Source organism: Salmo salar, chromosome ssa18, assembly GCF_905237065.1.
Source record: "Salmo salar chromosome ssa18, Ssal_v3.1, whole genome shotgun sequence".
Lineage (NCBI taxonomy): Eukaryota > Metazoa > Chordata > Actinopteri > Salmoniformes > Salmonidae > Salmo > Salmo salar.
In genome coordinates, this window is record NC_059459.1 from 34,778,306 (window position 1) to 34,806,214 (window position 27,909).

At 39.3% G+C, this 27,909-nt stretch overlaps 1 protein-coding gene across 5 annotated transcripts in view; it reads left to right on the forward strand.

The window, feature by feature from the left end:
• LOC123728800 (ABC transporter G family member 20) overlaps positions 1-27,909 on the forward strand; it is an 88,781-nt gene that overhangs the window by 16,709 nt on the left and 44,163 nt on the right. For all 5 annotated transcript variants that reach the window (XM_045701777.1, XM_045701779.1, XM_045701781.1 and 2 more), the window contains 2 exons: positions 6,845-6,952; positions 7,444-7,537. In XM_045701777.1, the coding sequence (XP_045557733.1) occupies positions 6,845-6,952; positions 7,444-7,537 (202 nt within the window). The remainder of the gene's footprint in view (positions 1-6,844; positions 6,953-7,443; positions 7,538-27,909) is intronic.

Here is a 27,909-nt window from a genome sequence, read left to right on the forward strand (position 1 = left end):
CCAGCTTGCTAACAGTCATCTAAAGTCTCTTCACTCTGTCCAGCTTGATAACAGTCATCTATAGACTCTTCACTCTGTCCAGCTTGCTAACAGTCATCTGTAGTCTCTTCACTCTGTCCAGCTTGCTAACAGTCATCTATAGTCTCTTCACTCTGTCCAGCTTGCTAACAGTCATCTATAGTCTCTTCACTCTGTCCAGCTTGATAACAGTCATCTATAGTCTCTTCACTCTGTCCAGCTGATAACAGTCATCTATAGTCTCTACACTCTGTCCAGCTGGTAACAGTCATCTATAGTCTCTACACTCTGTCCAGCTGATAACAGTCATCTATAGTCTCTTCACTCTGTCCAGCTTGATAACAGTCATCTATAGTCTCTACACTCTGTCCAGCTGGTAACAGTCATCTATAGTCTCTTCACTCTGTCCAGCTTGATAACAGTCATCTATAGTCTCTTCACTCTGTCCAGCTTGCTAACAGTCATCTATAGTCTCTTCACTCTGTCCAGCTGATAACAGTCATCTATAGTCTCTTCACTCTGTCCAACTTGATAACAGTCATCTATAGTCTCTTCACTCTGTCCAGCTTGATAACAGTCATCTATAGTCTCTTCACTCTGTCCAGCTTGATAACAGTCATCTATAGTCTCTTCACTCTGTCCAGCTTGCTAACAGTCATCTGTAGTCTCTTCACTCAATCCAGCTTGATAACAGTCATCTATAGTCTCTTCACTCTGTCCAGCTTGCTAACAGTCATCTGTAGTCTCTTCACTCTGTCCAGCTTGATAACAGTCATCTATAGTCTCTTCACTCTGTCCAGCTGATAACAGTTATCTATAGTCTCTTCACTCTGTCCAGCTTGATAACAGTCATCTATAGTCTCTACTCTCTGTCCAGCTTGCTACCAGTCATCTATAGTCTCTTCACTCTGTCCAGCTTGATAACAGTCATCTATAGTCTCTTCACTCAATCCAGCTTGATAACAGTCATCTATAGTCTCTTCACTCTGTCCAACTTGATAACAGTCATCTATAGTCTCTTCACTCTGTCCAGCTTGATAACAGTCATCTATAGTCTCTTCACTCTGTCCAGCTTGATAACAGTCATCTATAGTCTCTTCACTCTGTCCAGCTTGCTAACAGTCATCTGTAGTCTCTTCACTCAATCCAGCTTGATAACAGTCATCTATAGTCTCTTCACTCTGTCCAGCTTGATAACAGTCATCTATAGTCTCTATACTCTGTCCAGCTTGATAACAGTCATCTATAGTCTCTACACTCTGTCCAGCTGATAACAGTCATCTATAGTCTCTTCACTCAATCCAGCTTGCTAACAGTCATCTGTAGTCTCTTCACTCTGTCCAGCTTGATAACAGTCATCTATAGTCTCTACTCTCTGTCCAGCTTGATAACAGTCATCTATAGTCTCTTCACTCTGTCCAGCTTGATAACGGTCATCTGTAGTCTCTTCACTCTGTCCAGCTTGCTAACAGTCATCTGTAGTCTCTTCACTCTGTCCAGCTTGATAACAGTCATCTGTAGTCTCTTCACTCTGTCCAGCTTGCTAACAGTCATCTATAGTCTCTTCACTCTGTCCAGCTTGCTAACAGTCATCTATAGTCTCTTCACTCTGTCCAGCTTGCTAACAGTCATCTATAGTCTCTTCACTCTGTCCAGCTTGCTAACAGTCATCTGTAGTCTCTTCACTCTGTCCAGCTTGCTAACAGTCATCTATAGTCTCTTCACTCTGTCCAGCTTGATAACAGTCATCTATAGTCTCTTCACTCTGTCCAGCTTGCTAACAGTCATCTATAGTCTCTTCACTCTGTCCAGCTTGATAACAGTCATCTATAGTCTCTTCACTCTGTCCAGCTGATAACAGTCATCTATAGTCTCTACACTCTGTCCAGCTGGTAACAGTCATCTATAGTCTCTACACTCTGTCCAGCTGATAACAGTCATCTATAGTCTCTTCACTCTGTCCAGATTGATAACAGTCATCTATAGTCTCTTCTCTCTGTCCAGCTGGTAACAGTCATCTATAGTCTCTACACTCTGTCCAGCTGATAACAGTCATCTATAGTCTCTTCACTCTGTCCAGCTTGATAACAGTCATCTATAGTCTCTTCACTCTGTCCAGCTTGATAACAGTCATCTATAGTCTCTACACTCTGTCCAGCTGGTAACAGTCATCTATAGTCTCTTCACTCTGTCCAGCTTGATAACAGTCATCTATAGTCTCTTCACTCTGTCCAGCTTGCTAACAGTCATCTATAGTCTCTTCACTCTGTCCAGCTGATAACAGTCATCTATAGTCTCTTCACTCTGTCCAGCTTGATAACAGTCATCTATAGTCTCTACTCTCTGTCCAGCTTGATAACAGTCATCTGTAGTCTCTTCACTCTGTCCAGCTTGATAACAGTCATCTGTAGTCTCTTCACTCTGTCCAGCTTGCTAACAGTCATCTGTAGTCTCTTCACTCTGTCCAGCTTGATAACAGTCATCTGTAGTCTCTTCACTCTGTCCAGCTTGCTAACAGTCATCTAAAGTCTCTTCACTCTGTCCAGCTTGCTAACAGTCATCTATAGTCTCTTCACTCTGTCCAGCTTGCTAACAGTCATCTATAGTCTCTTCACTCTGTCCAGCTTGCTAACAGTCATCTGTAGTCTCTTCACTCTGTCCAGCTTGCTAACAGTCATCTATAGTCTCTTCACTCTGTCCAGCTTGATAACAGTCATCTATAGTCTCTTCACTCTGTCCAGCTTGATAACATTCATCTATAGTCTCTTCACTCTGTCCAGCTTGATAACAGTCATCTATAGTCTCTTCACTCTGTCCAGCTTGATAACAGTCATCTATAGTCTCTTCACTCTGTCCAGCTGATAACAGTCATCTATAGTCTCTTCACTCTGTCCAGCTTGATAACAGTCATCTATAGTCTCTTCACTCTGTCCAGCTTGATAACAGTCATCTATAGTCTCTTCACTCTGTCCAGCTTGATAACAGTCATCTATAGTCTCTTCACTCTGTCCAGCTTGATAACAGTCATTTATAGTCTCTTCACTCTGTCCAGCTTGCTAACAGTCATCTAAACAGAAGTTATACAGTCGGGTGCATAAAACATTCCAAAAGCGATGTATTAAGGAAATATAGTACATTTTAAATGCGTCACTCCAGACCTCTGTGAAGAGCGTATGCGACCCGCAAGATGTTATGGTCCACGTTCATTTGGCGTGGGATAGTTTCCCCTTGCCCATGACGAGGAGAGGTTAAATACAGAAGCGGTGACCCATGTCCTCATTATGGAGATGGAATGGAGTTATCAGTGCTGTCCCCAGAACACACACACCTTTGTGGGTTAAACGGTTGAAGGGTTAGTGGGTTAAAGGGTTAGTGGGTTAAAGGGTTAGTGGGTTGAAGGGTTAGTGGGTTGAAGGGTTAGTGGGTTAAAGGGTTAGTGGGTTAAAGGGTTAGTGGGTTGAAGGGTTAGTGGGTTGAAGGGTTAGTGGGTTGAAGGGTTAGTGGGTTAAAGGGTTAGTGGGTTAAAGGGTTAGTGGGTTGAAGGGTTAGTGGGTTGAAGGGTTAGTGGGTTGAAGGGTTAGTGGGTTGAAGGGTTAGTGGGTTAAAGGGTTAGTGGGTTAAAGGGTTAGTGGGTTAAAGGGTTAGTGGGTTAAAGGGTTAGTGGGTTGAAGGGTTAGTGGGTTGAAGGGTTAGTGGGTTGAAGGGTTAGTGGGTTAAAGGGTTAGTGGGTTAAACGGTTAAAGGTTTAGTGGGTTAAAGGGTTAGTGGGTTCATGGGTTAGTGGGTTAAAGGGTTAAAGGGCTAGTGGGTTAAAGGGTTAGTGGGTTAATGGGTTAATGGGTTAGTGGGTTAAAGGGTTAGTGGGTTAAAGGGTTAGTGGGTTGAAGGGTTAGTGGGTTGAAGGGTTAGTGGGTTGAAGGGTTAGTGGGTTAAAGGGTTAGTGGGTTAAAGGGTTAGTGGGTTAAAGGGTTAGTGGGTTAAAGGGTTAGTGGGTTAAAGGGTTAGTGTGTTGAAGGGTTAGTGGGTTAAAGGGTTAGTGGGTTGAAGGGTTAGTGGGTTGAAGGGTTAGTGGGTTAAAGGGTTAGTGGGTTAAACGGTTAAAGGTTTAGTGGGTTAAAGGGTTAGTGGGTTCATGGGTTAGTGGGTTAAAGGGTTAAAGGGCTAGTGGGTTAAAGGGTTAGTGGGTTAATGGGTTAATGGGTTAGTGGGTTAAAGGGTTAGTGGGTTAAAGGGTTAGTGGGTTAAAGGGTTAGTGGGTTGAAGGGTTAGTGGGTTGAAGGGTTAGTGGGTTAAAGGGTTAAAGGGTTAGTGGGTTAAAGGGTTAGTGGGTTAAAGGGTTAGTGGGTTGAAGGGTTAGTGGGTTAAAGGGTTAGTGGGTTAAAGGGTTAGTGGGTTAAAGGGTTAAAGGGCTAGTGGGTTAAAGGGTTAGTGGGTTAAAGGGTTAGTGGGTTGAACGGTTAGTGGGTTAAAGGGTTAGTGGGTTGAAGGGTTAGTGGGTTGAAGGGTTAGGTTGAAGGGTTAGTGGGTTAAAGGGTTAGTGGGTTAAAGGGTTAGTGGGTTGAAGGGTTAGTGGGTTAAAGGGTTAGTGGGTTGAAGGGTTAGTGGGTTGAAGGGTTAGTGGGTTGAAGGGTTAGTGGGTTGAAGGGTTGAAGGGTTAGTGGGTTAAAGGGTTAGTGGGTTAAAGGGTTAGTGGGTTGAAGGGTTAGTGGGTTGAAGGGTTAGTGGGTTGAAGGGTTAAAGGGTTAGTGGGTTAAAGGGTTAGTGGGTTGAAGGGTTAGTGGGTTAAAGGGTTAGTGGGTTGAAGGGTTAGTGGGTTAAAGGGTTAGTGGGTTGAAGGGTTAGTGGGTTGAAGGGTTAGTGGGTTGAAGGGTTAGTGGGTTGAAGGGTTGAAGGGTTAGTGGGTTAAAGGGTTAGTGGGTTGAAGGGTTAGTGGGTTGAAGGGTTAGTGGGTTGAAGGGTTGAAGGGTTAGTGGGTTAAAGGGTTAGTGGGTTGAAGGGTTAGTGGGTTAAAGGGTTAGTGGGTTGAAGGGTTAGTGGGTTAAAGGGTTAGTGGGTTAAAGGGTTAGTGGGTTAAAGGGTTAGTGGGTTAAAGGGTTAGTGGGTTGAAGGGTTAGTGGGTTGAAGGGTTAGTGGGTTGAAGGGTTAGTGGGTTAAAGGGTTAGTGGGTTGAAGGGTTAGTGGGTTAAAGGGTTAGTGGGTTAAAGGGTTAGTGGGTTGAAGGGTTAGTGGGTTGAAGGGTTAGTGGGTTGAAGGGTTAGTGGGTTAAAGGGTTAGTGGGTTAAAGGGTTAGTGGGTCTCCATCTCCTCCCTCTCTTTTAACCAGCATAGGTCCATGATTACATCATGTCCACAAAACCATGTGACCTGTGCCTAGAGACTATGGCTGAGTCCCCAGTTGCACTAGTATATCCCATTTTGATCTGGGGACAAAGTATGCTATAGCCAGGGCTAAGATGGCTAGAAAAAGAAGGAAACAGTTTCCCCCTGAGTGAGTTTCTGTTTGTGTGTCACAGGCTTCTGTAAAAATGCTGTGTTTTTGCAACAGACATCTGTCAAGCTGTCAATGCCAAAGAGAAGACTCCCTCACTTCAATCATAACAACTCCTCAATGCTGGCTTATTACCATACATTTAACCATAGTATTACAGTGTTTTTGATTAGACCTATTTAAAAATCATCATAAAAATGTATTGAACTTCTATGTGACCATTTAATTAACACACTTCAGCTGCAGAAGGTCATACATTATATTAATGCATTTAATGTGATTCAGAATGTTGCATCTTATACAACTGTCAAACATAGAGCAGAACCAACAGCTCTGTCCCAGTATCCTGACTGTACAGAACCACCAGCTCTCTGTCCCAGTATCCTGACTGTACAGAACCAACAGCTCTCAGTCCCAGTATCCTGACTGTACAGAACCAACAGCTCTCAGTCCCAGTATCCTGACTGTACAGAACCAACAGCTCTCAGTCCCAGTATCCTGACTGTACAGAACCAACAGCTCTCAGTCCCAGTATCCTGACTGTACAGAACCAACAGCTCTCAGTCCCAGTATCCTGACTGTACAGAACCAACAGCTCTCAGTCCCAGTATCCTGACTGTACAAAGGCAAGGCCTCCAGAGAAATGTGTCTGAACTAACTCACCAATTATGTCATAGTAGTGTAATTGGCCCTTGAACCTGTGAAAGCACTGGTGTGGCCCCCAGCTCTCGGCATCCCCCCTACCTCACAAGGACCCAGTGCTGCCCTGTAGTACAAGAAACATCCCTCTACCTCACAAGGACCCAGTGCTGCCCTGTAGTACAAGAAACATCCCTCTACCTCACAAGGACCCAGTGCTGCCCTGTAGTACAAGAAACATCCCTCTACCTCACAAGGACCCAGTGCTGCCCTGTAGTACAAGAAACATCCCTCTACCTCACAAGGACCCAGTGCTGCCCTGTAGTACAAGAAACATCCCCCTACCTCACAAGGACCCAGTGCTGCCCTGTAGTACAAGAAACATCCCCCTACCTCACAAGGACCCAGTGTTGCCCTGTAGTACAAGAAACATCCCCCTACCTCACAAGGACCCAGTGTTGCCCTGTAGTACAAGAAACATCCCCCTACCTCATAAGGTTAGTGTTGCAGGGTTTCTCTGCTTTGCTGCCTAACCAGCCCTGCTAACACACCTACTACACTGAGTAACATTGTGTGTGTGTGTGTGTGTGTGTGTGTGTGTGTGTGTGTGTGTGTGTGTGTGTGTGTGTGTGTGTGTGTGTGTGTGTGTGTGTGTGTGTGTGTGTGTGTGTGTGTGTGTGTGTGTGTGTGTGTTTACAGCGGAGGGCAGAAACGGAGGGTGTCTCTGGGAGCAGCCTTACTTCAAAACCCCCAGTTATTGATTCTGGATGAACCCACAGTCGGGGTGGACCCTGTGCTGAGAGCCAAGTATGTACTGGACAGACACACACACACACACACACAAAACCTACAATAATTCACCGGTTCACATTTCCCCTTTTCCATCCAGTATAATGAATGTCATATACAGTCTGAAGATAACATGTATGTTTCTGAACACCACTCTCTCTCCAACAGTCTCAACCTGTCAAACACACTCTCTGCCCCTCATTACAGAAACCATTTTGTCTCTCATTCAGAAGGACTGTATAAATCCTGTTGGAAGTATATGGGTGTGTAATCTGATTGTGTAATGGTACCAGTGCTCTGTTACAAAGCCCAGCCAAATCAGTCTAGTCAGGGTAATCCCAGGCAGGTCATAAGGCTAAGGCTGTGTGTCAAATGGCACCCTATTCCCAATATAGTGCACTTCCAGGGCTCATAGAGCTCTGGTAAGTAGTGCACTTTATAGAGAATAGGGTGCCATTTGGAACAACAGGATGTGCCCTTAAACTGAGTTGTGTCATGTGTCCCTGTAGGATCTGGCAGCATCTAGTAGAGATTGTGAAAACTGGAAAAGTATCAGTCGTCATCACCACTCACTACATAGAGGAGGCCAGGCAAGCCAATGTGGTAAGATACAGTCTATATACATGGATAACTACCTACTGATAAACACTACATAGAGGAGGCCAGGCAAGCCAATGTGGTAAGATACAGTCTATATACATGGATAACTACCTACTGATATTCAACTACCTACTGATATTCAACTACCTACTGATAAACACTACATAGAGGAGGCCAGGCAAGCCAATGTGGTAAGACACTCACTCACACACACACACACACGCACACGCACACACACACACACACACACACACACACACACACACACACACACACACACACACACACACACACACACACACACACACACACAGTCCTTTTGTCAAATGCTCCTCTGTGAACGCTGTGCCTTGTTTATCTGTTGTCATAAGAGGAAAGGGGAAACACACAGCTCAACTGACCGGCCCTCCTCAAATACTTTATGAGCAGGCAATTATCAGGTCCCCTCTGCTGAGAAACAATGGGTCCTTTGGTAGTTCCTGTAGTTCTTCTGTGTTTCACCGATTTAGAAAGGGGGGAGAGGTGGACTATGGGTCTGCGTGTGTGTCACAGCGTCAATGGTCTGGTTGTCTTCAATCAGAACACACTGTTCCAGTTATATACACTATTCCAGTTGTATGGCCCTCACCATGTCCTCCATCAGACTAGTAGTGTTCATTCCCTATCCTGACTGGTTCAAAGTCTAATACCTAGGAGCTACTGCTCTGTAAATCTACAGATTAGGTTACTGTAAAACCTTCTTCCTGCTTTTCCTCTGATGATGTTTGTTTCTGAGCAGCCTTTTTCCTCAGTGAGGAAATTAAATGTGATCGAGTGGTGAAGGGGACAGACATGAACTACAGTACTGAGGGGATGTTCTGGTTCTGTACCACATGGACCATGAACTACAGTACTTAGTGATGTTCTGGTGCTGTACCACATGGACCATGAACTACAGTACTGAGGGGATGTTCTGGTCCTGTACCACATGGACCATGAACTACAGTACTGAGGGGATGTTCTGGTCCTGTACCACATGGACCATGAACTACAGTACTGAGGGGATGTTCTGGTCCTGTACCACATGGACCATGAACTACTGTACTTAGTGATGTTCTGGTCCTGTACCACATGGACCATGAACTACAGTACTGAGGGGATGTTCTGGTCCTGTACCACATGGACCATGAACTACTGTATTTACATGCCTTATGTGTTCATATCCGCTTAGAGCTTCATTTGAGCAAACAGTGGTTGTTTAAGATCCATATGCTTGTTCATATTGTACTCTTAACTGATTCATGAACAGATTCATGAACAGATTCATGAGCTGATTCATAAGCAGGTGAAAATAAACATACAGTAAGAATATACAGTAGATTGTCTGTAAATAACTAATGTGAATATGTACAGAAAACCAAAGGAGGAAGTCTTCACAGTATATCTGGTTATGTGCCTCTATGAGCCCTGGTCAAAAGTAGCGCACTAAATAGGGAATAGGGTGCCTTTTGGTACGCACAATAGATGTCCTTTACAATACAGATCTAAGACCAGATTAACCTTTAACCCCCTATAGAGCTGTATCAATATAGGGATGGAACATATCTGACCCTGTGTCTGAGGTATCAGTGGTTACTGGTAACTTCTGCCTACTGTATTCCATCCCCTCTGACCTGTTACCATGAGACAGACATTTAGATAACTTCTACCTACTGTATTCCATCCCCTCTGACCTGTTACCATGAGACAGACATTTAGATAACTTCTACCTACTGTATTCCATCCCCTCTGACCTGTTACCATGAGACAGACATTTAGATAACTTCTGCCTACTGTATTCCATCCCCTCTGACCTGTTACCATGAGACAGACATTTAGATAACTTCTGCCTACTGTATTCCATCCCCTCTGACCTGTTACCATGAGACAGACATTTAGATAACTTCTACCTACTGTATTCCATCCCCTCTGACCTGTTACCATGAGACAGACATTTAGATAACTTCTACCTACTGTATTCCATCCCCTCTGACCTGTTACCATGAGACAGACATTTAGATAACTTCTACCTACTGTATTCCATCCCCTCTGACCTGTTACCATGAGACAGACATTTAGATAACTTCTACCTACTGTATTCCATCCCCTCTGACCTGTTACCATGAGACAGACATTTAGATAACTTCTGCCTACTGTATTCCATCCCCTCTGACCTGTTACCATGAGACAGACATTTAGATAACTTCTGCCTACTGTATTCCATCCCCTCTGACCTGTTACCATGAGACAGACATTTAGATAACTTCTACCTACTGTATTCCATCCCCTCTGACCTGTTACCATGAGACAGACATTTAGATAACTTCTACCTACTGTATTCCATCCCCTCTGACCTGTTACCATGAGACAGACATTTAGATAACTTCTGCCTACTGTATTCCATCCCCTCTGACCTGTTACCATGAGACAGACATTTAGATAACTTCTACCTACTGTATTCCATCCCCTCTGACCTGTTACCATGAGACAGACATTTAGATAACTTCTACCTACTGTATTCCATCCCCTCTGACCTGTTACCATGAGACAGACATTTAGATAACTTCTGCCTACTGTATTCCATCCCCTCTGACCTGTTACCATGAGACAGACATTTAGATAACTTCTACCTACTGTATTCCATCCCCTCTGACCTGTTACCATGAGACAGACATTTAGATAACTTCTACCTACTGTATTCCATCCCCTCTGACCTGTTACCATGAGACAGACATTTAGATAACTTCTACCTACTGTATTCCATCCCCTCTGACCAGTTACCATGAGACAGATGAGAGATGGATCAGATCTCACTTCTCTATTGTAGCCAGTTCCAATGTCCTGCTGAGCCACTAAGGCAGAAGTGAAAGTAGTGTGAAGTGCATAGTACTGTATTCTGCATTTAGCTTCTCACACTCAACAAAGATCTTACTGGAAACACACTGATAAGACTCTCTGTTTCAAATGGCACCATATTATTATTATTATTATTATTATTATTATAAGGCACTACCTTCTACCAGGACCCATAGGGCTCAGGTTAAAAGTAGTGCACTATGTAGGGAATAGGTTGCCATCTGGGACATAGAGGTTCCTTGTACCACCTGTGTAATGTATTCTGAATGCATTTAGGGCACATTCTATCACCACAAGTCTACGGTATTACCTCTGTGTTATAGTCTAGAGTACTACCTCTGTGTTATAGTCTACAGTACTACCTCTGTGTTATAGTCTACAGTACTACCTCTGTGTTATAGTCTACAGTATTACCTCTGTGTTATAGTTATAGTCTACAGTACTACCTCTGTGTTATAGTCTACAGTACTACCTCAGTGTTATAGTTATAGTCTACAGTATTACCTCTGTGTTATAGTCTACAGTACTACCTCTATGTTATAGTCTACAGTATTACCTCTGTGTTATAGTTATAGTCTACAGTATTACCTCTGTGTTATAGTTATAGTCTACAGTACTACCTCTGTGTTATAGTCTACAGTTCTACCTCTGTGTTATAGTTATAGTCTACAGTACTACCTCTGTGTTATAGTCTACAGTATTACCTCTGTGTTATAGTTATAGTCTACAGTACTACCTCCGTGTTATAGTCTACAGTACTACCTCCGTGTTATAGTCTACAGTACTACCTCTGTGTTATAGTCTACAGTACTACCTCTGTGTTATAGTCTACAATACTACCTCTGTGTTCTAGTCTACAGTTCTACCTCTGTGTTATAGTCTACAGTACTACCTCTGTGTTATAGTCTACAGTACTACCTCTGTGTTATAGTCTACAATACTAACTCTGTGTTCTAGTCTACAGTATTACCTCTGTGTTATAGTCTACAGTACTACCTCAGTGTTATAGTTATAGTCTACAGTACTACCTCTGTGTTATAGTCTACAGTATTACCTCTGTATTATAGTTATAGTCTACAGTATTACCTCTGTGTTATAGTTATAGTCTACAGTACTACCTCTGTGTTATAGTCTACAGTACTACCTCTGTGTTATAGTCTACAGTACTACCTCAGTGTTATAGTTATAGTCTACAGTACTACCTCTGTGTTATAGTCTACAGTATTACCTCTGTGTTATAGTTATAGTCTACAGTACTACCTCTGTGTTATAGTCTACAGTACTACCTCAGTGTTATAGTTATAGTCTACAGTACTACCTCTGTGTTATAGTCTACAGTATTACCTCTGTGTTATAGTTATAGTCTACAGTATTACCTCTGTGTTATAGTTATAGTCTACAGTACTACCTCTGTGTTATAGTCTACAGTTCTACCTCTGTGTTATAGTTATAGTCTACAGTACTACCTCTGTGTTATAGTCTACAGTATTACCTCTGTGTTATAGTTATAGTCTACAGTACTACCTCCGTGTTATAGTCTACAGTACTACCTCCGTGTTATAGTCTACAGTACTACCTCTGTGTTATAGTCTACAGTACTACCTCTGTGTTATAGTCTACAATACTACCTCTGTGTTCTAGTCTACAGTTCTACCTCTGTGTTATAGTCTACAGTACTACCTCTGTGTTATAGTCTACAGTACTACCTCTGTGTTATAGTCTACAATACTAACTCTGTGTTCTAGTCTACAGTATTACCTCTGTGTTATAGTCTACAGTACTACCTCAGTGTTATAGTTATAGTCTACAGTACTACCTCTGTGTTATAGTCTACAGTATTACCTCTGTATTATAGTTATAGTCTACAGTATTACCTCTGTGTTATAGTTATAGTCTACAGTACTACCTCTGTGTTATAGTCTACAGTACTACCTCTGTGTTATAGTCTACAGTACTACCTCTGTGTTATAGTCTACAGTACTACCTCTGTGTTATAGTCTACAGTACTACCTCTGTGTTATAGTCTACAGTACTACCTCAGTGTTATAGTTATAGTCTACAATACTACCTCTGTGTTATAGTCTACAGTATTACCTCTGTGTTATAGTTATAGTCTACAGTACTACCTCTGTGTTATAGTCTACAGTACTACCTCAGTGTTATAGTTATAGTCTACAGTACTACCTCTGTGTTATAGTCTACAGTATTACCTCTGTGTTATAGTTATAGTCTACAGTATTACCTCTGTGTTATAGTTATAGTCTACAGTACTACCTCTGTGTTATAGTCTACAGTTCTACCTCTGTGTTATAGTTATAGTCTACAGTACTACCTCTGTGTTATAGTCTACAGTATTACCTCTGTGTTATAGTTATAGTCTACAGTACTACCTCCGTGTTATAGTCTACAGTACTACCTCTGTGTTATAGTCTACAGTACTACCTCTGTGTTATAGTCTACAGTACTACCTCTGTGTTATAGTCTACAATACTACCTCTGTGTTCTAGTCTACAGTTCTACCTCTGTGTTATAGTCTACAGTACTACCTCTGTGTTATAGTCTACAGTACTACCTCTGTGTTATAGTCTACAATACTAACTCTGTGTTCTAGTCTACAGTATTACCTCTGTGTTATAGTCTACAGTGCTACCTCAGTGTTATAGTTATAGTCTACAGTACTACCTCTGTGTTATAGTCTACAGTATTACCTCTGTGTTATAGTTATAGTCTACAGTATTACCTCTGTGTTATAGTTATAGTCTACAGTACTACCTCTGTGTTATAGTCTACAGTACTACCTCTGTGTTATAGTCTACAATACTACCTCTGTGTTCTAGTCTACAGTTCTACCTCTGTGTTATAGTCTACAGTTCTACCTCTGTGTTATAGTCTACAGTACTACCTCTGTGTTATAGTTATAGTCTACAGTACTACCTCTGTGTTATAGTCTACAGTTCTACCTCTGTGTTATAGTTATAGTCTACAGTACTACCTCTGTGTTATAGTCTACAGTTCTACCTCTGTGTTATAGTCTACAGTTCTACCTCTGTGTTATAGTTATAGTCTACAGTACTACCTCTGTGTTATAGTCTACAGTATTACCTCTGTGTTATAGTCTACAGTATTACCTCTGTGTTATAGTCTACAGTACTACCTCTGTGTTATAGTCTACAGTATTACCTCTGTGTTATAGTCTACAGTACTACCTCTGTGTTATAGTCTACAGTACTACCTCAGTGTTATAGTTATAGTCTACAGTACTACCTCTGTGTTATAGTCTACAGTATTACCTCTGTGTTATAGTTATAGTCTACAGTATTACCTCTGTGTTATAGTTATAGTCTACAGTACTACCTCTGTGTTATAGTCTACAGTTCTACCTCTGTGTTATAGTTATAGTCTACAGTACTACCTCTGTGTTATAGTCTACAGTATTACCTCTGTGTTATAGTTATAGTCTACAGTACTACCTCCGTGTTATAGTCTACAGTACTACCTCTGTGTTATAGTCTACAGTACTACCTCTGTGTTATAGTCTACAGTACTACCTCTGTGTTATAGTCTACAATACTACCTCTGTGTTATAGTCTACAGTTCTACCTCTGTGTTATAGTCTACAGTACTACCTCTGTGTTATAGTCTACAGTACTAGCTCTGTGTTATAGTCTACAATACTAACTATGTGTTCTAGTCTATAGTATTACCTCTGTGTTATAGTCTACAGTACTACCTCAGTGTTATAGTTATAGTCTACAGTACTACCTCTGTGTTATAGTCTACAGTATTACCTCTGTGTTATAGTTATAGTCTACAGTATTATCTCTGTGTTATAGTTATAGTCTACAGTACTACCTCTGTGTTATAGTCTACAGTACTAGCTCTGTGTTATAGTCTACAATACTAACTATGTGTTCTAGTCTATAGTATTACCTCTGTGTTATAGTCTACAGTACTACCTCAGTGTTATAGTTATAGTCTACAGTACTACCTCTGTGTTATAGTCTACAGTATTACCTCTGTGTTATAGTTATAGTCTACAGTATTATCTCTGTGTTATAGTTATAGTCTACAGTTCTACCTCTGTGTTATAGTCTACAGTTCTACCTCTGTGTTATAGTCTACAGTACTACCTCTGTGTTATAGTTATAGTCTACAGTACTACCTCTGTGTTATAGTCTACAGTACTACCTCTGTGTTATAGTCTACAGTACTACCTCTGTGTTATAGTTATAGTCTACAGTACTACCTCTGTGTTATAGTCTACAGTACTACCTCAGTGTTATAGTTATAGTCTACAGTACTACCTCTGTGTTATAGTCTACAGTATTACCTCTGTGTTATAGTTATAGTCTACAGTATTACCTCTGTGTTATAGTTATAGTCTACAGTACTACCTCTGTGTTATAGTCTACAGTTCTACCTCTGTGTTATAGTTATAGTCTACAGTACTACCTCTGTGTTATAGTCTACAGTATTACCTCTGTGTTATAGTTATAGTCTACAGTACTACCTCCGTGTTATAGTCTACAGTACTACCTCTGTGTTATAGTCTACAGTACTACCTCTGTGTTATAGTCTACAGTACTACCTCTGTGTTATAGTCTACAATACTACCTCTGTGTTCTAGTCTACAGTTCTACCTCTGTGTTATAGTCTACAGTACTACCTCTGTGTTATAGTCTACAGTACTACCTCTGTGTTATAGTCTACAATACTAACTCTGTGTTCTAGTCTACAGTATTACCTCTGTGTTATAGTCTACAGTACTACCTCAGTGTTATAGTCTACAGTACTACCTCTGTGTTATAGTCTACAGTACTACCTCTGTGTTATAGTCTACAGTACTACCTCAGTGTTATAGTCTACAGTACTACCTCTGTGTTATAGTCTACAGTACTACCTCTGTGTTATAGTCTACAGTACTACCTCTGTGTTATAGTCTACAGTACTACCTCTGTGTTATAGTCTACAGTACTACCTCAGTGTTATAGTTATAGTCTACAATACTACCTCTGTGTTATAGTCTACAGTATTACCTCTGTGTTATAGTTATAGTCTACAGTACTACCTCTGTGTTATAGTCTACAGTACTACCTCAGTGTTATAGTTATAGTCTACAGTACTACCTCTGTGTTATAGTCTACAGTATTACCTCTGTGTTATAGTTATAGTCTACAGTATTACCTCTGTGTTATAGTTATAGTCTACAGTACTACCTCTGTGTTATAGTCTACAGTTCTACCTCTGTGTTATAGTTATAGTCTACAGTACTACCTCTGTGTTATAGTCTACAGTATTACCTCTGTGTTATAGTTATAGTCTACAGTACTACCTCCGTGTTATAGTCTACAGTACTACCTCTGTGTTATAGTCTACAGTACTACCTCTGTGTTATAGTCTACAGTACTACCTCTGTGTTATAGTCTACAATACTACCTCTGTGTTCTAGTCTACAGTTCTACCTCTGTGTTATAGTCTACAGTACTACCTCTGTGTTATAGTCTACAGTACTACCTCTGTGTTATAGTCTACAATACTAACTCTGTGTTCTAGTCTACAGTATTACCTCTGTGTTATAGTCTACAGTACTACCTCAGTGTTATAGTTATAGTCTACAGTACTACCTCTGTGTTATAGTCTACAGTATTACCTCTGTGTTATAGTTATAGTCTACAGTATTACCTCTGTGTTATAGTTATAGTCTACAGTACTACCTCTGTGTTATAGTCTACAGTACTACCTCTGTGTTATAGTCTACAATACTACCTCTGTGTTCTAGTCTACAGTTCTACCTCTGTGTTATAGTCTACAGTTCTACCTCTGTGTTATAGTCTACAGTACTACCTCTGTGTTATAGTTATAGTCTACAGTACTACCTCTGTGTTATAGTCTACAGTTCTACCTCTGTGTTATAGTTATAGTCTACAGTACTACCTCTGTGTTATAGTCTACAGTTCTACCTCTGTGTTATAGTCTACAGTTCTACCTCTGTGTTATAGTTATAGTCTACAGTACTACCTCTGTGTTATAGTCTACAGTATTACCTCTGTGTTATAGTCTACAGTATTACCTCTGTGTTATAGTCTACAGTACTACCTCTGTGTTATAGTCTACAGTATTACCTCTGTGTTATAGTCTACAGTACTACCTCTGTGTTATAGTCTACAGTACTACCTCAGTGTTATAGTTATAGTCTACAGTACTACCTCTGTGTTATAGTCTACAGTATTACCTCTGTGTTATAGTTATAGTCTACAGTATTACCTCTGTGTTATAGTTATAGTCTACAGTACTACCTCTGTGTTATAGTCTACAGTTCTACCTCTGTGTTATAGTTATAGTCTACAGTACTACCTCTGTGTTATAGTCTACAGTATTACCTCTGTGTTATAGTTATAGTCTACAGTACTACCTCCGTGTTATAGTCTACAGTACTACCTCTGTGTTATAGTCTACAGTACTACCTCTGTGTTATAGTCTACAGTACTACCTCTGTGTTATAGTCTACAATACTACCTCTGTGTTATAGTCTACAGTTCTACCTCTGTGTTATAGTCTACAGTACTACCTCTGTGTTATAGTCTACAGTACTACCTCTGTGTTATAGTCTACAATACTAACTCTGTGTTCTAGTCTATAGTATTACCTCTGTGTTATAGTCTACAGTACTACCTCAGTGTTATAGTTATAGTCTACAGTACTACCTCTGTGTTATAGTCTACAGTATTACCTCTGTGTTATAGTTATAGTCTACAGTATTACCTCTGTGTTATAGTTATAGTCTACAGTACTACCTCTGTGTTATAGTCTACAGTACTACCTCTGTGTTATAGTCTACAGTACTACCTCTGTGTTATAGTCTACAATACTACCTCTGTGTTCTAGTCTACAGTTCTACCTCTGTGTTATAGTCTACAGTTCTACCTCTGTGTTATAGTCTACAGTACTACCTCTGTGTTATAGTTATAGTCTACAGTACTACCTCTGTGTTATAGTCTACAGTACTACCTCTGTGTTATAGTCTACAGTATTACCTCTGTGTTATAGTTATAGTCTACAGTACTACCTCTGTGTTATAGTCTACAGTTCTACCTCTGTGTTATAGTTATAGTCTACAGTACTACCTCTGTGTTATAGTCTACAGTTCTACCTCTGTGTTATAGTCTACAGTTCTACCTCTGTGTTATAGTTATAGTCTACAGTACTACCTCTGTGTTATAGTCTACAGTATTACCTCTGTGTTATAGTCTACAGTATTACCTCTGTGTTATAGTCTACAGTACTACCTCTGTGTTATAGTCTACAGTATTACCTCTGTGTTATAGTCTACAGTACTACCTCTGTGTTATAGTCTACAGTATTACCTCTGTGTTATAGTCTACAGTATTACCTCTGTGTTATAGTTATAGTCTACAGTACTACCTCTGTGTTATAGTCTACAGTTCTACCTCTGTGTTATAGTCTACAGTTCTACCTCTGTGTTATAGTTATAGTCTACAGTACTACCTCTGTGTTATAGTCTACAGTATTACCTCTGTGTTATAGTCTACAGTATTACCTCTGTGTTATAGTCTACAGTACTACCTCTGTGTTATAGTCTACAGTATTACCTCTGTGTTATAGTCTACAGTACTACCTCTGTGTTATAGTCTACAGTATTACCTCTGTGTTATAGTCTACAGTTCTACCTCTGTGTTATAGTCTACAGTTCTACCTCTGTGTTATAGTTATAGTCTACAGTACTACCTCTGTGTTATAGTCTACAGTTTTACCTCTGTGTTATAGTCTACAGTATTACCTCTGTGTTATAGTCTACAGTACTACCTCTGTGTTATAGTCTACAGTATTACCTCTGTGTTATAGTCTACAGTACTACCTTTGTGTTATAGTCTACAGTATTACCTCTGTGTTATAGTCTACAGTTCTACCTCTGTGTTATAGTTATAGTCTACAGTATTACCTCTGTGTTATAGTCTACAGTATTACCTCTGTGTTATAGTCTACAGTACTACCTCTGTGTTATAGTCTACAGTATTACCTCTGTGTTATAGTCTACAGTACTACCTCTGTGTTATAGTCTACAGTATTACATCTGTGTTATAGTCTACAGTATTACCTCTGTGTTATAGTTATAGTCTACAGTACTACCTCTGTGTTATAGTCTACAGTTCTACCTCTGTATTATGGTCTACAGTATTACCTCTGTGTTCTAGTCTACAGTATTACCTCTGTGTTATAGTCTACAGTTCTACCTCTGTGTTATAGTCTACAGTTCTACCTCTGTGTTATAGTTATAGTCTACAGTACTACCTCTGTGTTATAGTTATAGTCTACAGTTCTACCTCTGTGTTATGGTCTACAGTATTACCTCTGTGTTCTAGTCTACAGTATTACCTCTGTGTTATAGTCTACAGTTCTACCTCTGTGTTATAGTCTACAGTTCTACCTCTGTGTTATAGTCTACAGTTCTACCTCTGTGTTATAGTTATAGTCTACAGTACTACCTCTGTGTTATAGTCTACAGTATTACCTCTGTGTTATAGTCTACAGTACTACCTCTGTGTTATAGTCTACAGTACTACCTCTGTGTTATAGTCTACAGTATTACCTCTGTGTTATAGTTATAGTCTACAGTATTACCTCTGTGTTATAGTTATAGTCTACAGTACTACCTCTGTGTTATAGTCTACAGTTCTACCTCTGTGTTATAGTTATAGTCTACAGTACTACCTCTGTGTTATAGTCTACAGTATTACCTCTGTGTTATAGTTATAGTCTACAGTACTACCTCCGTGTTATAGTCTACAGTACTACCTCTGTGTTATAGTCTACAGTACTACCTCTGTGTTATAGTCTACAGTACTACCTCTGTGTTATAGTCTACAATACTACCTCTGTGTTCTAGTCTACAGTTCTACCTCTGTGTTATAGTCTACAGTACTACCTCTGTGTTATAGTCTACAGTACTACCTCTGTGTTATAGTCTACAATACTAACTCTGTGTTCTAGTCTACAGTATTACCTCTGTGTTATAGTCTACAGTACTACCTCAGTGTTATAGTTATAGTCTACAGTACTACCTCTGTGTTATAGTCTACAGTATTACCTCTGTGTTATAGTTATAGTCTACAGTATTACCTCTGTGTTATAGTTATAGTCTACAGTACTACCTCTGTGTTATAGTCTACAGTACTACCTCTGTGTTATAGTCTACAATACTACCTCTGTGTTCTAGTCTACAGTTCTACCTCTGTGTTATAGTCTACAGTTCTACCTCTGTGTTATAGTCTACAGTACTACCTCTGTGTTATAGTTATAGTCTACAGTACTACCTCTGTGTTATAGTCTACAGTTCTACCTCTGTGTTATAGTTTTCTACAGTACTACCTCTGTGTTATAGTCTACAGTTCTACCTCTGTGTTATAGTCTACAGTTCTACCTCTGTGTTATAGTTATAGTCTACAGTACTACCTCTGTGTTATAGTCTACAGTATTACCTCTGTGTTATAGTCTACAGTATTACCTCTGTGTTATAGTCTACAGTACTACCTCTGTGTTATAGTCTACAGTATTACCTCTGTGTTATAGTCTACAGTACTACCTCTGTGTTATAGTCTACAGTACTACCTCAGTGTTATAGTTATAGTCTACAGTACTACCTCTGTGTTATAGTCTACAGTATTACCTCTGTGTTATAGTTATAGTCTACAGTATTACCTCTGTGTTATAGTTATAGTCTACAGTACTACCTCTGTGTTATAGTCTACAGTTCTACCTCTGTGTTATAGTTATAGTCTACAGTACTACCTCTGTGTTATAGTCTACAGTATTACCTCTGTGTTATAGTTATAGTCTACAGTACTACCTCCGTGTTATAGTCTACAGTACTACCTCTGTGTTATAGTCTACAGTACTACCTCTGTGTTATAGTCTACAGTACTACCTCTGTGTTATAGTCTACAATACTACCTCTGTGTTATAGTCTACAGTTCTACCTCTGTGTTATAGTCTACAGTACTACCTCTGTGTTATAGTCTACAGTACTACCTCTGTGTTATAGTCTACAATACTAACTCTGTGTTCTAGTCTATAGTATTACCTCTGTGTTATAGTCTACAGTACTACCTCAGTGTTATAGTTATAGTCTACAGTACTACCTCTGTGTTATAGTCTACAGTATTACCTCTGTGTTATAGTTATAGTCTACAGTATTACCTCTGTGTTATAGTTATAGTCTACAGTACTACCTCTGTGTTATAGTCTACAGTACTACCTCTGTGTTATAGTCTACAGTACTACCTCTGTGTTATAGTCTACAATACTACCTCTGTGTTCTAGTCTACAGTTCTACCTCTGTGTTATAGTCTACAGTTCTACCTCTGTGTTATAGTCTACAGTACTACCTCTGTGTTATAGTTATAGTCTACAGTACTACCTCTGTGTTATAGTCTACAGTACTACCTCTGTGTTATAGTCTACAGTATTACCTCTGTGTTATAGTTATAGTCTACAGTACTACCTCTGTGTTATAGTCTACAGTTCTACCTCTGTGTTATAGTTATAGTCTACAGTACTACCTCTGTGTTATAGTCTACAGTTCTACCTCTGTGTTATAGTCTACAGTTCTACCTCTGTGTTATAGTTATAGTCTACAGTACTACCTCTGTGTTATAGTCTACAGTATTACCTCTGTGTTATAGTCTACAGTACTACCTCTGTGTTATAGTCTACAGTACTACCTCTGTGTTATAGTCTACAGTATTACCTCTGTGTTATAGTCTACAGTACTACCTCTGTGTTATAGTCTACAGTATTACCTCTGTGTTATAGTCTACAGTATTACCTCTGTGTTATAGTTATAGTCTACAGTACTACCTCTGTGTTATAGTCTACAGTTCTACCTCTGTGTTATAGTCTACAGTTCTACCTCTGTGTTATAGTTATAGTCTACAGTACTACCTCTGTGTTATAGTCTACAGTATTACCTCTGTGTTATAGTCTACAGTATTACCTCTGTGTTATAGTCTACAGTACTACCTCTGTGTTATAGTCTACAGTATTACCTCTGTGTTATAGTCTACAGTACTACCTCTGTGTTATAGTCTACAGTATTACCTCTGTGTTATAGTCTACAGTTCTACCTCTGTGTTATAGTCTACAGTTCTACCTCTGTGTTATAGTTATAGTCTACAGTACTACCTCTGTGTTATAGTCTACAGTTTTACCTCTGTGTTATAGTCTACAGTATTACCTCTGTGTTATAGTCTACAGTACTACCTCTGTGTTATAGTCTACAGTATTACCTCTGTGTTATAGTCTACAGTACTACCTTTGTGTTATAGTCTACAGTACTACCTCTGTGTTATAGTCTACAGTTCTACCTCTGTGTTATAGTTATAGTCTACAGTACTACCTCTGTGTTATAGTCTACAGTATTACCTCTGTGTTATAGTCTACAGTACTACCTCTGTGTTATAGTCTACAGTACTACCTCTGTGTTATAGTCTACAGTACTACCTCTGTGTTATAGTCTACAGTATTACATCTGTGTTATAGTCTACAGTACTACCTCTGTGTTATAGTTATAGTCTACAGTACTACCTCTGTGTTATAGTCTACAGTTCTACCTCTGTGTTATGGTCTACAGTACTACCTCTGTGTTCTAGTCTACAGTATTACCTCTGTGTTATAGTCTACAGTTCTACCTCTGTGTTATAGTCTACAGTTCTACCTCTGTGTTATAGTTATAGTCTACAGTACTACCTCTGTGTTATAGTTATAGTCTACAGTTCTACCTCTGTGTTATGGTCTACAGTACTACCTCTGTGTTCTAGTCTACAGTATTACCTCTGTGTTATAGTCTACAGTTCTACCTCTGTGTTATAGTCTACAGTTCTACCTCTGTGTTATAGTCTACAGTTCTACCTCTGTGTTATAGTTATAGTCTACAGTACTACCTCTGTGTTATAGTCTACAGTATTACCTCTGTGTTATAGTCTACAGTACTACCTCTGTGTTATAGTCTACAGTACTACCTCTGTGTTATAGTCTACAGTTCTACCTCCGTGTTATAGTCTACAGTACTACCTCTGTGTTATAGTCTACAGTACTACCTCTGTGTTATAGTCTACAGTACTACCTCGTGTTATAGTCTACAGTTCTACCTCTGTGTTATAGTCTACAGTACTACCTCTGTGTTATAGTCTACAGTACTACCTCTGTGTTATAGTCTACAGTTCTACCTCTGTGTTATAGTTATAGTCTACATTACTACCTCTGTGTTATAGTCTACAGTACTACCTCTGTGTTATAGTCTACAGTATTACCTCTGTGTTATAGTCTACAGTTCTACCTCTGTGTTATAGTCTACAGTATTACCTCTGTGTTATAGTCTACAGTATTACCTCTGTGTTATAGTTATAGTCTACAGTATTACCTCTGTGTTATAGTCTACAGTACTACCTCTGTGTTATAGTTATAGTCTACAGTACTACCTCTGTGTTATAGTCTACAGTTCTACCTCTGTGTTATAGTCTACAGTACTACCTCTGTGTTATAGTCTACAGTACTACCTCTGTGTTATAGTCTACAGTTCTACCTCTGTGTTATAGTCTACAGTACTACCTCTGTGTTATAGTCTACAGTACTACCTCTGTGTTATAGTCTACAGTTCTACCTCTGTGTTATAGTTATAGTCTACATTACTACCTCTGTGTTATAGTCTACAGTATTACCTCTGTGTTATAGTCTACAGTATTACCTCTGTGTTATAGTCTACAGTACTACCTCTGTGTTATAGTCTACAGTATTACCTCTGTGTTATAGTCTACAGTACTACCTCTGTGTTATAGTCTACAGTATTACCTCTGTGTTATAGTCTACAGTTCTACCTCTGTGTTATAGTCTACAGTTCTACCTCTGTGTTATAGTTATAGTCTACAGTTCTACCTCTGTGTTATAGTCTACAGTATTACCTCTGTGTTATAGTCTACAGTATTACCTCTGTGTTATAGTCTACAGTACTACCTCTGTGTTATAGTCTACAGTATTACCTCTGTGTTATAGTCTACAGTACCTCCTCTGTGTTATAGTCTACAGTATTACCTCTGTGTTATAGTCTACAGTTCTACCTCTGTGTTATAGTTATAGTCTACAGTATTACCTCTGTGTTATAGTCTACAGTACTACCTCTGTGTTATAGTCTACAGTATTACCTCTGTGTTATAGTCTACAGTACTACCTCTGTGTTATAGTCTACAGTATTACCTCTGTGTTATAGTCTACAGTACTACCTCTGTGTTATAGTCTACAGTATTACATCTGTGTTATAGTCTACAGTATTACCTCTGTGTTATAGTTATAGTCTACAGTACTACCTCTGTGTTATAGTCTACAGTTCTACCTCTGTATTATGGTCTACAGTATTACCTCTGTGTTCTAGTCTACAGTATTACCTCTGTGTTATAGTCTACAGTTCTACCTCTGTGTTATAGTCTACAGTTCTACCTCTGTGTTATAGTTATAGTCTACAGTACTACCTCTGTGTTATAGTTATAGTCTACAGTTCTACCTCTGTGTTATGGTCTACAGTATTACCTCTGTGTTCTAGTCTACAGTATTACCTCTGTGTTATAGTCTACAGTTCTACCTCTGTGTTATAGTCTACAGTTCTACCTCTGTGTTATAGTCTACAGTTCTACCTCTGTGTTATAGTTATAGTCTACAGTACTACCTCTGTTTTATAGTCTACAGTATTACCTCTGTGTTATAGTCTACAGTACTACCTCTGTGTTATAGTCTACAGTACTACCTCTGTGTTATAGTCTACAGTATTACCTCTGTGTTATAGTCTACAGTACTACCTCTGTGTTATAGTCTACAGTATTACCTCTGTGTTCTCATCTACAGTATTACCTCTGTGTTATAGTCTACAGTACTACCTCTGTGTTATAGTCTACAGTATTACCTCTGTGTTATAGGTATAGGTTACAGTACTACCTCTGTGTTATAGTCTACAGTTCTACCTCTGTGTTATGGTCTACAGTATTACCTCTGTGTTCTAGTCTACAGTATTACCTCTGTGTTATAGTCTACAGTACTACCTCTGTGTTATAGTCTACAGTACTACCTCTGTGTTATAGTCTACAGTAGTACCTCTGTGTTATAGTTATAGTCTACAGTACTACCTCTGTGTTATAGTCTACAGTACTACCTCTGTGTTATAGTCTACAGTATTACCTCTGTGTTATAGTTATAGTCTACAGTACTACCTCTGTGTTATAGTCTACAGTATTACCTCTGTGTTATAGTTATAGTCTACAGTACTACCTCTGTGTTATAGTCTGCAGTACTACCTCTGTGTTATAGTCTACAGTATTATTTCTGTGTTATAGTTGTTATAGTCTACGGTACTACCTCTGTGTTATAGTCTACAGTACTACCTCTGTGTTATAGTCTACAATACTACCTCTGTGTTCTAGTCTACAGTTCTACCTCTGTGTTATAGTCTACAGTTCTACCTCTGTGTTATAGTCTACAGTACTACCTCTGTGTTATAGTTATAGTCTACAGTACTACCTCTGTGTTATAGTCTACAGTTCTACCTCTGTGTTATAGTTATAGTCTACAGTACTACCTCTGTGTTATAGTCTACAGTTCTACCTCTGTGTTATAGTCTACAGTTCTACCTCTGTGTTATAGTTATAGTCTACAGTACTACCTCTGTGTTATAGTCTACAGTATTACCTCTGTGTTATAGTCTACAGTATTACCTCTGTGTTATAGTCTACAGAACTACCTCTGTGTTATAGTCTACAGTATTACCTCTGTGTTATAGTCTACAGTACTACCTCTGTGTTATAGTCTACAGTACTACCTCAGTGTTATAGTTATAGTCTAGAGTACTACCTCTGTGTTATAGTCTACAGTATTACCTCTGTGTTATAGTTATAGTCTACAGTATTACCTCTGTGTTATAGTTATAGTCTACAGTACTACCTCTGTGTTATAGTCTACAGTTCTACCTCTGTGTTATAGTTATAGTCTACAGTACTACCTCTGTGTTATAGTCTACAGTATTACCTCTGTGTTATAGTTATAGTCTACAGTACTACCTCCGTGTTATAGTCTACAGTACTACCTCTGTGTTATAGTCTACAGTACTACCTCTGTGTTATAGTCTACAGTACTACCTCTGTGTTATAGTCTACAATACTACCTCTGTGTTATAGTCTACAGTTCTACCTCTGTGTTATAGTCTACAGTACTACCTCTGTGTTATAGTCTACAGTACTACCTCTGTGTTATAGTCTACAATACTAACTCTGTGTTCTAGTCTATAGTATTACCTCTGTGTTATAGTCTACAGTACTACCTCAGTGTTATAGTTATAGTCTACAGTACTACCTCTGTGTTATAGTTATAGTCTACAGTACTACCTCTGTGTTATAGTCTGCAGTACTACCTCTGTGTTATAGTCTACAGTATTATTTCTGTGTTATAGTTGTTATAGTCTACAGTACTACCTCTGTGTTATAGTCTACAGTACTACCTCTGTGTTATAGACTACAGTATTACCTCTGTGTTATAGTCTACAGTATTACCTCTGTGTTATAGTCTACAGTTCTACCTCTGTGTTATAGTCTACAGTATTACCTCTGTGTTATAGTCTACAGTATTACCTCTGTGTTATAGTTATAGTCTACAGTACTACCTCTGTGTTATAGTCTACAGTACTACCTCTGTGTTATTGTCTACAGTACTACCTCTGTGTTATAGTCTACAGTACTACCTCTGTGTTATAGTCTACAGTACTACCTCTGTGTTATAGTCTACAGTATTACCTCTGTGTTATAGTTATAGTCTACAGTACTACCTCTGTGTTATAGTCTACAGTACTACCTCTGTGTTATAGTCTACAGTATTACCTCTGTGTTATAGTCTACAGTTCTACCTCTGTGTTATAGTCTACAGTATTACCTCTGTGTTATAGTCTACAGTATTACCTCTGTGTTATAGTTATAGTCTACAGTATTACCTCTGTGTTATAGTCTACAGTACTACCTCTGTGTTATAGTTATAGTCTACAGTACTACCTCTGTGTTATAGTCTACAGTTCTACCTCTGTGTTATAGTCTACAGTACTACCTCTGTGTTATAGTCTACAGTACTACCTCTGTGTTATAGTCTACAGTACTACCTCTGTGTTATAGTCTACAGTTCTACCTCTGTGTTATAGTCTACAGTACTACCTCTGTGTTATAGTCTACAGTACTACCTCTGTGTTATAGTCTACAGTTCTACCTCTGTGTTATAGTTATAGTCTACATTACTACCTCTGTGTTATAGTCTACAGTATTACCTCTGTGTTATAGTCTACAGTATTACCTCTGTGTTATAGTCTACAGTACTACCTCTGTGTTATAGTCTACAGTATTACCTCTGTGTTATAGTCTACAGTACTACCTCTGTGTTATAGTCTACAGTATTACCTCTGTGTTATAGTCTACAGTTCTACCTCTGTGTTATAGTCTACAGTTCTACCTCTGTGTTATAGTTATAGTCTACAGTTCTACCTCTGTGTTATAGTCTACAGTATTACCTCTGTGTTATAGTCTACAGTATTACCTCTGTGTTATAGTCTACAGTACTACCTCTGTGTTATAGTCTACAGTATTACCTCTGTGTTATAGTCTACAGTACCTCCTCTGTGTTATAGTCTACAGTATTACCTCTGTGTTATAGTCTACAGTTCTACCTCTGTGTTATAGTTATAGTCTACAGTATTACCTCTGTGTTATAGTCTACAGTACTACCTCTGTGTTATAGTCTACAGTATTACCTCTGTGTTATAGTCTACAGTACTACCTCTGTGTTATAGTCTACAGTATTACCTCTGTGTTATAGTCTACAGTACTACCCCTGTTTATAGTCTACAGTATTACATCTGTGTTATAGTCTACAGTATTACCTCTGTGTTATAGTTATAGTCTACAGTACTACCTCTGTGTTATAGTCTACAGTTCTACCTCTGTATTATGGTCTACAGTATTACCTCTGTGTTCTAGTCTACAGTATTACCTCTGTGTTATAGTCTACAGTTCTACCTCTGTGTTATAGTCTACAGTTCTACCTCTGTGTTATAGTTATAGTCTACAGTACTACCTCTGTGTTATAGTTATAGTCTACAGTTCTACCTCTGTGTTATGGTCTACAGTATTACCTCTGTGTTCTAGTCTACAGTATTACCTCTGTGTTATAGTCTACAGTTCTACCTCTGTGTTATAGTCTACAGTTCTACCTCTGTGTTATAGTCTACAGTTCTACCTCTGTGTTATAGTTATAGTCTACAGTACTACCTCTGTTTTATAGTCTACAGTATTACCTCTGTGTTATAGTCTACAGTACTACCTCTGTGTTATAGTCTACAGTACTACCTCTGTGTTATAGTCTACAGTATTACCTCTGTGTTATAGTCTACAGTACTACCTCTGTGTTATAGT